The following is a 13185-nucleotide window of genomic DNA, read 5'->3' as shown; positions in this document are numbered from 1 at the left end:
GTAGAACAGAAAAACATTAAAAGAAAATATAGGTGCTATCTGACCAATTTTTTGCTTAAAATATGCAACTTGTCTTGCCATAGTTTTTCTATCTCCTCTGTTTACTGAAATGCATATGCATGTATTACACTGACATCTCTGGAATAACTTTCATTTATTCTTTATTAAGCGTTATCACTTCATTATTAAATAAATCATCTGATGCATAAATCATCAGTCAAAATATTTAGCTGCAAGCATATTTGGCAAGTATTCCTGCACATGTTCATACAGAATAAAAGTGCTACTGTCACCCTGTCATTTCTTTGCCTTTCCATGATCCTTCATTATGAATTGGACTGCTTGCAGCCTTTGTAACATGGAAAAAAATATGCATTCACTCTTTCCATCACACAGTCAGATCTTTATTTAATCTGGCATGTTAAGAAAAAGGAGATGGGGGAGAGAAACATTTTCAATTGGGCTTGATGATAGCATGAAAACAAGGACAAATAAAGTTTGATATTCCAAATTCATAGGAATAAATCATCCAGATTCTAGACAGTTATGGGTATTGTCAATGTCTTTTTCCGCCATCCACGAAAAATTACTCTAATGCAACTTTTGATAAACTTGGTGCCTTTCAAGTGTACAAGATTTGAATTATCATAATTCCCAGACAGGAGGGAGTGAAATCTATTTTTTCTACAGGAACTCTGATAAGGCAATAACATGGCTTAAGCCCATATGAAGGGTTTATGAAAACATCTCAGACAGGCACAGCCTACTTCTCAGGAAGATAAAAGAGGGAGGTGGGGAAGCATATTTACACTTGCAAGATCCATTCTAATAAAAGTAATTGTAGGTGTAAGTGGCATCTGGCCTACCATACAGGGATGACATAATATGATTCATGACTGCTTGCTTGGTAATTGTCAGCCCTTCAGGGTAGATCAGAATAACAATCCAACGTCATGTAGGTCGGTACTACTTTTATAGTAAAGCTATAGTAAGAGAATCTTGAAAGGGTGAATGGGCTTCTTCCTTCCTTCCTTCCTTCCTTCCTTCCTTCCTTCCTTCCTTCCTTGGAAGATTTTATCTGAGAGATTTTCTCAGGTTACAATCCTTAGGTTTCTTTTATCTGATCATTTTCTTGGTGGTCTCTGAGCCCTCAAAGCAGTTGGTTCACACCGGTTTGGTAGAACCAGTAGCTAAATTTTGCTGCATTCGAAGAACTGGCTGGCTTCCAGAAGTCCAGTCTAGGCCTGGGAGGCCTCCCAGGCCCAGCCCACCAGAAGTGCATGGATGCCACTTACGTAAGTCCATTCTAGCTCTCAGAGGCCTGGAGGAAGCCTCCCAGGTCTAGAACAGCCCACCAGAAGTGCATGGATGCCACTTCTGGAAGTCCTTTCTAGGCCTCGGAGGCCCAGGCCTGCATCGAATAAGAGAAGCAGTTGTTCAGGTATTTGAATACCACCACTGCCTCAAAGCTATTCCATATATCATCTATAGTAATCGTGTTCATATTTTTATTAATAGAAGGACACTACTCTATTGTAAGACAGAATACTTTGTTTACATGAAGAAAGGCAGATTGTTAGAATGCAGTATTGCAAGCAAACTCTGCCCACAGTCTGGAGTTCGATTTTGATGGGCTTGAGGTTGACTCAGCCTTCCTTCCTTCCAAAGTCAGTAAAATGGGACCAAGATTGTTGGGGACAATATGCTGACTGCTCAGAGAGTTCTGTAAAGCAGTGTGGAGCGGTATATAAGTCTAAGTGCTATTGCTATTGTTTTTGTATGATACATTTTTATTTGAGATATCAACATTGCTCCTGAAACAGCCACACATGCTCCTTGTGTACATCAGTACTTATAAAACATCCTTTCATTGCAAAAGACAGAATTTCTCAATGAAATCAGACAGCAAAGATAGAGAGCAAATGTCATGCCAAGTCTGATTCAGGTGACCTAAACAAAAACATATTTGGCATGAAATATCCCCTACTAATCTAATATTCTCTGCTGATCTCTGTAAATCCAGTTTTGCTTTCTAAATCAGCCAAAATTAGCTAGACAAGATTATTCCAAATCTTGATATGTTTTCTGAACTGGAAATAAATCACCTCTACAGTGGTAGTTGTTAACCTGACCATGATTTGGAGTGCATTGTTTGTTGAAACCTTCACAACAGGTAAAAATATATCAGATAACATTTTCCTCATCTTTTGACTAAATATCTAGAGTATCTTTAATACATTCAGAGCACTAGCACATACTAATCTTTTAACTTTTGCTGATACTGTTTGCCTAAACCAGTGATGGCGAACCTTTTACAGACCAAGTGCCCAAAAACTGTCCCCCCCTGCCCGCGCAGCCCCCCACCACCTCCACGGCCCGCCACAGATCACCCAGGCATCCCAGCAGCACCATGGCAGTCACACCCTCCGCCCGCACCCCGCAGCATCAACTGCGCGCAACAGGTGCGAGGGCGAAATCTTGTCCCCGCACCTCGGCTGCCATGTCCTTGGCTGCACTGCTCCACGCAGGCTGCGCTCAGGGGCGACTCTCCTCTGGGGGGATGCTGGTGAGGAGGGGGCTGCGGGGGAAGGCGGGTCTGGGGCGATGGCGCACGTGCCCACAGAGAGGGCTCTGAGTGCCGCCTCTGGCACGCATGCCATAGGTTCACCACCACTGGCCTAAACCAACAATAAATACAATACATATTCTCTCTGAAGAGAAACTAACATTTCTCCCTTTTTTCTTAGCTATTCTATTATTTTCTTAAGAATAGGAATAGTTTTCATCCCTCTTTTCTCCCACTCTATACTGTAACTTCATAGCTGGCAAAATGCTATCTATTCCATAGGCATTAAAAACATACCGGCCATCTTTAGGGCACATGTTAAGTGTATCAAATCCTTTTCGCTAGACACACACTGTGAGAGAGATAGCTTTAGTTCTCTCACCTCGAGATTCATGGAATTCCAGCGTGACATGGGCATCAAATCCGAGGCTGAAGTAATTATTGAAAACATTGAGGGGGAGCTGCAGTGATGAGATCAGAAGTAAAAAAAGAAAGAAAGAAACTTTGTAGAAAAGGCAATATAAAAAAATAAAATAGAATTGCAAACAATAGGACTCACTAAGCAAAGTTGACTTTGTTATTACAGGTACAAGTATATGTAATTTTGGAACAATATTGTCTACTCATACTCGTAAAGTAGAATATAAATTGGAATTGCTAGTAGATAGACAAGGGATTTTCATAAATGGAACTCCTAACACTTTCATTAGTGAGTGGGTTTTATTTCCTGTTTACTGGCTAATTGTTGACAGGTCCGGAAAGAATAAATAGCCAAAATAGCTGGTCAAAACTGAACAAATAGTAGGATTCCATGTCTAGAAACATTCCATAGCCACTCTGAATAGTGACTGATCTCCCAATTCTAGTTTATTTTATGGAGGAAGATTTCACACTAACCTTCTGTGTTCCATCTTCAAGTTCTTTTGGGGGTAAATCAGGGTTTCTCTCAACCTGAAGATTCCAACGATCTAATTGAACGATGGCTCCATCTTCTACATGACAGAGAATTTTTGCAACAGGTTCATCAGTATATCCCTGAAGTAGGATAGACAACAAGCAAGTGTAAATAATCAATATTTTGCCTGAATAAATGCTGCATTGATTAGTCTATGGGATATTCATCAGTATTTACTCAAATGCAGCTAATTAAATCTTGATAATTTCCATCACCAGTACATGGACAAGACCAGGCACAAGAAATCCATAAAATATTATGTGTAAAATTTTTACAAATGTTAGATTATACTGGGAATGATGTGAAACTAAGTATAGTTTTCAGCTCAACTAACCAACTAACTCTGCCATGGTTATGGTTATTTCATTTAATGGAAAAAAGAAAGGAATAAAAGTGAAAGTTGAAGTAGAAACTTTCTACTCTATGCAAGAAAAATAATGCACCAATTAGAAGAATATTTTTATACATTTCCTTCTACATTTTGAGCCGCCTCCTTTACTTTCAATAAAAATTGAAATGACAACCAGCCACATCTCTCTTCAGACTTACCCCTCCCCAGTTGAGAGTCCGAGCAAGATCATTCCCAGTGCCGAGTGGAAGCACAGCCACAGGAGGCTGGGGATTCAACTGTAACTCATCCAGAATGGAGAGGATCCAGCCAACCTAAGCATCAACAATGACAGAATTGGAAGTAAATGTCTAGACCGCACAGAAAAAATGGGTCTAACCAGAATTTATGGTTACAATTCTAGGTAGTGCTATTTATTCCTGTCAATGTGTGGTTCATAGAAGAAATTGATGGAGAAGCGTCAGGACCTGAAGGCTCATGGAAATAAATGGATGAGGGAAATACAGATACAGTGTGCGGCTACCATATCTGCATTGCAAAAATCTGAATGATCAGTGGATGTCTGCAAAGAATGAGCTATATTACACTAGCTATGGCTTTTTTTCTCTGTGAATGATACAATATAAGGTATAACCGAACAATTCAACACATACTGCTTCCATCCTGTCCAAGAGAAAAGCATATAGGTAGCAATAGCAATAGCATTTAGGCTTATATACTGCCCCATAGTGCTTTGCAGCACTCTGTGCAGTTTACAATGTAAGCATTATTTGCACATTGCCCCCAACAATCTGGGCCCTCATTTTACCAACTTCGGAAGGATGGAAGGCTGAGTCAACATTGAGCCCCATCAGGATCGAACTCTAAGCTATGGGCAGAATTTGCCTGAAATACTGCAGTTTAACCACTATGCCACCAGAGCTCTTGATGTCAATAACCCTTTATCCATATTTCCCCTGTTCCCCTGCCAAACACCAATTCATATTAGTTAAGAAAGAATATTTAAGGGAATTGCTATAAGAACAATCAGTGAGATGCCTTCCATTGAAAACTATGTGGAACAGCATCAATAAAAATGAATTGACCCACCTTAGATTTGTTTTTGGATATATAAAACTTCAGGAATTCTAAATATGGCTGAGTGTTGCTCTTAACATTTGCCTTTTAGGAAATGACATTGTTATGTATTCTAGAAGTCATAATAAAATAATTCACAGGGACTTAATTCCTCAGCACGATATTTTGGATTTGGGATAGGATGCCACCTGATTAGTTTTGAAGCTTGATGGAAAAATCTGAGGGTAGGAAGAATTTGAACTGACAATATTCCATTTATCATTTTTTTAAAAAAGGTTAATTCTGAACAGGGACATGAGAAAAATCTTCTCCTTTCTGTTTCCTTTCAATAATGCAAAGTAATAACTAATCTACTGAATATTCACTAGATCCATTTGAACAAGATTTTCATTTCTAAATGTAATGGCTTTTGGAACAACACAACATTAATTTCCTTCAAATATAATCTCAAGAAAGATAAATCAGGCACTGCTCATACTGATGAGACGGTACTGCCCCCATTCGCTCAAAATGTGAAATGCAAGGGAAAAGATATTGAAAGCAATAAATCCAACCCAATGGCATAGAGGGGTTCCAGATCCATTAAACAGATAAACCCAGTCCTCCATAAATGTATCTTAGAAAACCATCTTGGAAAAAAAGGAAGAATAAAACTAAACAATAAGCATTCATAGGATTCTACGAGCGCATACGCACGGGCATTGTTTGATTTTGCAGACTTCAGCTCTGCACACTGTTCTCATGCTGTCATGATGAACACCTGACTACTGCAACATAATTTCCTTGTGTGAATAGAACAAGGCATAGATTAAAAAAAACATTAACAAACATTTAGATTGTTCCATTCACAAAAGAAACAATCAATACTCTGTTCTACCTGACAAATGTTGGACAAGCATGTGTGAATGGAGTGAGTGAATAACTCTCATTAAAATATATTATGTTTAAAGGTTTTGATAGGTGATATTGAATAGTTAGGTCAATATTACATTCTTCAATATTGTGTTATTTCTCATGGAGAGACAGAGGGAGAGATGGAGGGAAGACGAGAAGGAGACATAGAGAGATACGTAGAAAGATAGAGAGATAACTCTACTCTGCGAGATTTGATTAATTGATTGATTGAATTTATATAGCCGCTCATCTCATTTGCATGTGACTCCAAGTAGCGTACACAATTCAAACCCAAGCTAATGATCACAAAAATTCAACTATTAAAGTCAATAAAAAACATTTAAAACCTATTTTATTTTAGTAATTTCACCAACAACCATTGGCAGTACCTCCTATTGTTAAAAAGGAAAGCTAATGAAAAGGAATTGGCCTTACTGTTCCATCGCCACCACAAGCCAAGATTCGTAGATTTGGCATTTTTCTGTACAATTCAAGCCTAGTGGAAGAAACCAGAGGACAAAAGTTTTTGGTTTTTTTATCATGAAGACAGATTTTAGAAATGCCTCTGTATGATCAAGGCATCCTAGTCGAGCTTTATTATCAGGAGCGCAAATAAAACTGGACTCGTACAAGAAATAGAAATTGATTTTGCCATACCAACTGCTTCATTCAGGCAAAGTCAGACTCTTCTAAAGTCAGTCCCTTTTCTAAAATCAGATATGGTGAGGAAGGCAATATATATTTTACAGAAGTTACTGGGTCATGTGTCTATGGCGATTCTCAATTATCCAGATCATAGTTATCCCAAAGGTGCTTTTTTCTCAAAAGTCAACTAGACTTTCTTGGGTTTTTTTCCTTGTGAAAATGTTTCACTTCTAATCCAAGAAGCGTTTTCAGTTCTAACTAACCAGTGGGAAATGGAAGGCCTTACATGATCCTTATTTATATGATTTAAATAATTCTTTCCATTCCCCACCAATTAGTTAGAACTGAAGAAGCTTCTTGGATGAGAAGCAAAATGTTTTCAAAGAAAAAAAAACAAGAAAGTCCAGTTGCCTTTTGAGATAAAGAAAGCACCTTTGGGATTATTGGTTCAAGTTTCTCAGAATAGTACACGGGTTCATATCATTTTTAAAAAGGCCTTTCAGAAACAGGTAGACCAGTAATTAGCCAAACTTTAAAATATTCAGGACTTGAAAAGTTAAAGCCACCAATTGCAAGTGAGCCTGGAAAAGTTGGTAATCGGTGCAGGGTTTTTTCCCGTATTGAAGAAAATGAATTTTGAGGGTTTTTTTTTACCAGTTAGCAGCCTAAATCACACATTTTGCACTATGTCACAAAACAGTTCCTTGGTTTAAAGCAATTATGCAAATTGACTGGCGGAATGTTACCCCAGAAATAGCAAAATGTACTCTGATGCTTAAACAAAAACAAGTTTTATAAAACTTGGCTCAGTATCAGCTAGCAATTCTCTTGGTTACGTCAAGCCTTTTTTCACATACAGACATAGTGAAAAACATTAAAAAAAACAAAAACAAAATGAGACCGTTCTGCTTTTGAAAATACCAGGAATACGGGCACATCAGATAAAAATGAGCCAATATCCAAGAGTGCCATCTTGTGGCTTTAAAAACATTCTGTACAGGAATTTATAGAGTAAATGTTTAAAAGAAGATTTTTAAAAACCTTCAAATAGTATTCTGTGACACTAAAACATTTCTTGGTAACAACAGAGACATTGCAAACTATGGCCCTCTTTTAGATTATTTGTAACCTCCCAGTCTCGGTTTTATTAATAATCTCCCATCCATGTTTTAACCAGATCTGACTTTGCTTAGCATTTTGGGATCACCAATTTCAGCAACTTTAAGATATGTGTACTTCAATTCTTAGTGTCCCCAAGGAGTAGAAGCCTGACCAGATTTGGGATTGTGACTCTTGGAAAATGGAGTAAAACTACCTAAACAACCACAATTATTTGGATCTATTTATTTATTTTGCCTTGCTTTGCCTTGCAAATGCTACTGGGGATTTTCTTTGAACTTCAAACTAAAGCTTGAAAAAAAAATAGCAATAGCACTTAGACCTACATACCGCTTCAGAGTGTTTTACAGCCCCCTCCAAGCCATTTAAAAATGTCAGCATATTGCTCCCAACAATCTGGGTCCTCATTTTACCAACCTCAGAAGGATGGAAGGCTGAGTCAACCTTGAGCTGGTCAGGATTGAACTCCTGGCAGTCAGCAGAATTAGCCTGCAATACTGCATTCTAACCATTGCACCACTAGGGCTCTTATATGGCACTTAGTCAGGATTTTGGCCAAGAGGAAGAAATTAATATTCTCTTCTACTCCCACCATTTGCCTAAGGCTATTTTGGCTTCATGTCCAGTCGCACATTAATATGTGAGCCAGTTTGGTTTAGTAGTTAAGGCATCAGGTTAGAAATGTGAGTTCTAGTCCTGCCTTAGCCATGAAAGCCAGCCTGGTGACCTCAGGCCAGTCATTTTCAGCCCAACTCATATCACAGGGTTGTGGTTGTGGGGAAAATAGGAGGAGGAAGGTGTGTTGGATATATTTGCTGCCTTAAGTTATTTGCAAAAAAAAAGGAAGGAAGGAAGGAAGGAAGGAAGGAAGGAAGGAAGGAAGGAAGGAAGGAAGGAAGGAAGGAAGGAAGGTTTGGAGTTTTTCATAATGTATCAATACACGTTTCATGGCTTGCTGTCCTCAATGGATACACAATAGTCAGTGTTGGGATTCAAATATGTGAACAACCAGTTTTCTGTATGGATACCACTTCCAGAAGTCCATTCTGGGCCTGGGCAACAAAAAATTAGCTACCGGTTCTGCCGAAGTGGTGAGAATTGGCTGAATCCCACCACTGACAATAGTCATTTTCACTGCCATTTGAAAAAATTAATGTATTCATTGACACACCTTAAATTTTCCCCTTAAAAATTCAAACCATTTTCAAAGCATTACTGGAAATGCCCATATCAATCAATTACTTGACATTCTCATGTAATTTTTGTGTCTATTACAGTTTCCACTGCCACCCCTCCCCATTTTTTAAAGTGTGGCTTCTAGCTGTTCAAAATTGCCTGGTGCCCACTGAGGAGGGTAATAATAAGCACCAGGAGGTATAAATTTAATTGTCAAAACTGAACAGTTTAAGGCATAGTTGCTGTCAAGTCCTCTTTCTCAAGTTAATTCTCTCTGCATTTGTTGGAACTGGAATTCCCATAACTTTCAGGCATCATGACCAGAAGCCATTTCATGTTTTTAATTATTGGAGATGGCAATGTTCGCCTCCAATGTGTTTTGAGTTGCCTCACATGAAAATAAGGAATGAGTCAAACTAAACAGCCCAGAACGTACGCATCTCTTGGTCCTTCCTGAGATAGGTCAAAGACCTGACGTGGATTCAAGTACCACATAAACATTTGGAGCACTTTAGTACCCTGAAAAGGACAAAAAAGAAAACTATCAATTAACTTGTATCTCAGTCTTAAAATGCATGATGAAGTATTTCACTAGTGTCACATTAAGAGAACTCTTATTTTCGATGCACTGATGGTATTATCTAGTTTGGTAGTGAAACATCTGCAAGAAAACCATCAAGTTCAGAGAGCACCAAGGACCCTCAGTTCAACCACAAACTGCAATATTTTCTATCTTATTTTAGAACCTCCTTCCAATCTTTAACTCTTTCATCAAGTTTGAGACATCTTTTTTCTGACATACTTTCTAAATCCCTTTCTTGGTACAAGCACATTCTGTGTTTGATGACCCATATTTACCTGATTCCCTCCACTTTTGGGATTCACAAATACAAGCAAGGGTTTCATGAGAGGGGAAGAGATAGGCTTAATTACAAAAGGTCGTCCTTTGTTCTCCTAGAGAAAGAAAAGGAAAACATCAGCAGAAACTTGCAGCAAGCACTTTAATTAGTAGTACAGAATTCCCAGCCATAAAATACCCAAACTACTTCTTATTAAGAAAAGAGTAACTCATCATAAAGATTCAGAATGTGATTCCACAGTACAGTTTCATGAGGAAGATGAGGAATAGTTAACCCCATTCTACATCTTTGTAAAATTCAATCCAAATGTCCTGAACAGAAGAGACAGGAGTCTCCACAGATAACAGTTTGGGGATATGCATTTTCAACCAAGCAGAAAATATGAACTGGGTTTAGGATGGGACTTGGGGAGGAGAGGAGAAAGAATTACTGTTCTCTAAATATACATTATATTTAGTATAAGTATAACATGCTTCTAGAATATAAAGGGATATGTCAGCTAATATAACTGAAAGGAATCAGATAGGATCAGCTGTTTTGTTATGACAATTTCCCAATTAATAATAATTAATTAGTCACTAATTCCTCTAATTAATAATCATTAATTAATCATTAATCACCAAACATATCATATTTAGCATAAGTATAACATGCTTCTAGAATAGAATGGGATATGTCAGCTAAAATAACTGAAAGGGATCAAAATGGATCGGTTGTTTTGTTTTGTTACGATTATTTTTCCCCTAATTTATAATCATAATAAATTGTTTGAAAGACTTACCTCATTTCCTCTTTTACTGACTTTCCTTTTAAAAGAGGTTCTTTTCTTCCGCCTGGTCGAATTTTTCAGTGAATTCTGTTTTGTTTTGTTTTTTTAAGAAGAGAAGGAGAAGGAGGAAAATTTAAAAACAATTATGCCAAACAGAAGACCTCCCTATAAGAAACACCTTTGCGACAGTACCTGTGGAGGATGGTACACCACCAGGCACACATGCATGAGTTGAAAGGACATGCGTCTCATGCTTTACATTTTCACATCACTGTTATGGAGAAAGCCACAGACTAAGACCAGACTGGTACTTTCAGAACTGGAGACTTCCAATGCTGTGAGGGAGAAGAAAACTAGATGCTCCCATAGACTCACATAAGAGCACATGCTGTACCTGCCAACCCTCCCAATTCAGGTAGGAGACGCCCGTTTTCCTTCCGGGGCTCCAGTCTCCCGCCCAATCAGGTTCGTCTCCTGGTGTGGAGACCACCTATATAAAAAGGTTAAGGAGAACAAGATAAAGCCAGCTATGCTCTGGGGGCCTTTTCTTCTACGTCTTCTTTTTAAACCAATGGCATTAACCAGTAGGGTAATTAACTATGAGTAAGTTAGATATGTCCTTCTGTCTCATATTAGTTGATGTGTGATATCACACATGATGACTTTCTAGAGATAATGCTAAACATCTTTAGAGCTGATTCACAGACTATTGATTTTAAATGCACAGGTAGTCCTCAGTTAACAACAATAACTGGAATCAGAATTTCTTTCTAAGTCATGCAGTCAAAGTATGACATGATGTTCCTGTGATATTCAGCAGCAGCAATTCCAACAGTCCCCAATTACCATTATTAGCCAAGAACCACATGAGTCATTAGGCAAGGTCCTAAATGATTGTGACTTCCTGCTAGCTTCCCCATTAACTTGCATGAAGCTGACAGGGAAGGTCACAAATCATGGTCATGTGATCACAGGACTCTGCAACAGTCAGAAATCTGAGCCAGTTGCTGAGCAGCTGGTTCGCAATCATGTGTCCCTAGGAGGACTGCATTGATCAGAACTTTGAGAACTGTTCATAACTACCACTCATTCAGTTGTTGCAAATCTGAAAGGTCACTGACTAAGTGGTTGTTAAACAAGGATCACCTGTAGAGTAAAAGAGCTTGTATTTTGCAAAAAATATGCATCAAACAGGTTGGGTTAAGAAACACCAAGTTCCTGTTCAAAAAATGTCGGCAATGGCTGCCAAAAGTGTGTTCCTATGCAAGAATTATCAAACAAAGTCATGACTTATAAGATACCCTATACAATACATGTAGGAAAAACTCCAAAGAAAACCTCATTGTTGGTCACTTAAATTTTATTAGAGATATTCTCCCAATGTTGAGCTGGCTGGATTACACTTAGCATTTAAATTTATTTGTCCCTAGTTTTTAAAGTAATAACTAAAAATAAGGATAATCAAGAATTTAGTCTTTGTTTTAATTATCTGGGATTTGTTTGGTGTATATGTGAGCAAACCCTTTCTCCTCTCTGTCCCCATGAAGTATTGGCATTGAATTCAGTGCCACTCAATACTGAGTCCCTGAACATTCCAGAATGCAAGCTGTGTGTCTCTTTTGGGATAATGTTGCAAAATCACACAACCATTTTCTCCATGTTGAAATTCCATGAAAGTATAATGAAAATGAAAGAAAAGCACTTCTGTGTATACCACAAAGAAATAGTGCAAACTATCCCAATAGATGGATAACTCAAGAGTTTGCTTTTGCAAATATTCAAAGAAACTGAAAATTTCAGTCTTATGAAGAATGATTGAAGGAACTGGGTATCTTTTGCCTTAAAAAACAATGACTGAGATAGAATATGATGTCCCTCATCAAATTTTTGAAAGGAAGGCCAATCTTCTGAGTGCATGACATAGAATAATGGATTTAATTTACAGGAAGGCAGATTCCAAGTGAATGTTAGAAAATACTTCCAGAAATTACAAGTAATGTGACAGTAGACCCAATTATCCAGAGAACTGCAAGATTCGCTTCACTGGATTTGTTCAAGCAGTTGCTTAATAACCATATCTTGAGAGTGCTTTAATTATATTTCTGCACTATATAGGAGTTGGACAATAGCCGAAACGTCCAACTTCAAAATTATAATTCTATGAAAGCTACGTGGCTGAGGAATACTATTAAAGTTATTATTTTACATCTAATGATAAATACAGCAATGTTATCCATAATGAGACATGTTTCCCCTTTTAATCATAAAATGAATGACTCAGGAATACACAACCACTTCGGTCTATTAGCCCACATTTCTATATAGGTCACTTGAATTGATAACAGTTCCATACAGAAAAAAACTATTCCTGAATTTTTCTTCACCTTATCTAAATTGATGAAAAGCTATTGGTGATATCTTTCAAAGGAGAAGATTGTTTCAGTGATGCACTGATGGGTAGAGTACATTGCCTTCTTCAGTTAAAAAGGAAGACCAAGTGCTGGTCTTCCTTTTTAGAAACAGCTCCCCAACATGATGCAGTCTCCTTAGCTTCCCATGTTTCTATTAAAACACAAAGGAGGGAAGCATGCAGGAAGACTTCTCATGAGTCTTTCAGATGTGTGGGCAGCCAGGCAGGCTTCAAAGTCATGGAGAGATGTGTTACAAAAATAATCTCAGCTTTAGCACCTTCTGCCATCTCCAGGTATAAAATAAGCTCAACCACATGAGATATGTTCATGTATTCTTAAAATAAGATTAAAAAAATAAATACTT

The 13185-nt window shown here is 37.9% G+C and overlaps 1 protein-coding gene across 1 annotated transcript in view; it reads right to left on the bottom strand.

The window, feature by feature from the left end:
- DGKI (diacylglycerol kinase iota) overlaps positions 1 to 13185 on the bottom strand; it is a 269174-nt gene that overhangs the window by 113230 nt on the left and 142759 nt on the right. The window contains exons 10-16 of the mRNA XM_029285555.1: positions 10423 to 10497; positions 9640 to 9735; positions 9218 to 9300; positions 6277 to 6337; positions 4071 to 4184; positions 3464 to 3601; positions 2949 to 3027 (exon numbers count right to left, since the gene is read on the bottom strand). Of these exons, the coding sequence (XP_029141388.1) occupies positions 2949 to 3027; positions 3464 to 3601; positions 4071 to 4184; positions 6277 to 6337; positions 9218 to 9300; positions 9640 to 9735; positions 10423 to 10497 (646 nt within the window). The remainder of the gene's footprint in view (positions 1 to 2948; positions 3028 to 3463; positions 3602 to 4070; positions 4185 to 6276; positions 6338 to 9217; positions 9301 to 9639; positions 9736 to 10422; positions 10498 to 13185) is intronic.

This window comes from Protobothrops mucrosquamatus, unplaced genomic scaffold (genome assembly GCF_001527695.2).
Source record: "Protobothrops mucrosquamatus isolate PMUCROS unplaced genomic scaffold, P.Mucros_1.0 scaffold1857, whole genome shotgun sequence".
NCBI classification, from domain to species: Eukaryota; Metazoa; Chordata; class Lepidosauria; order Squamata; family Viperidae; genus Protobothrops; species Protobothrops mucrosquamatus.
The sequence above is the reverse complement of the archived record's forward strand: the minus strand, read 5'-3'. Positions and strand labels throughout refer to the sequence as shown.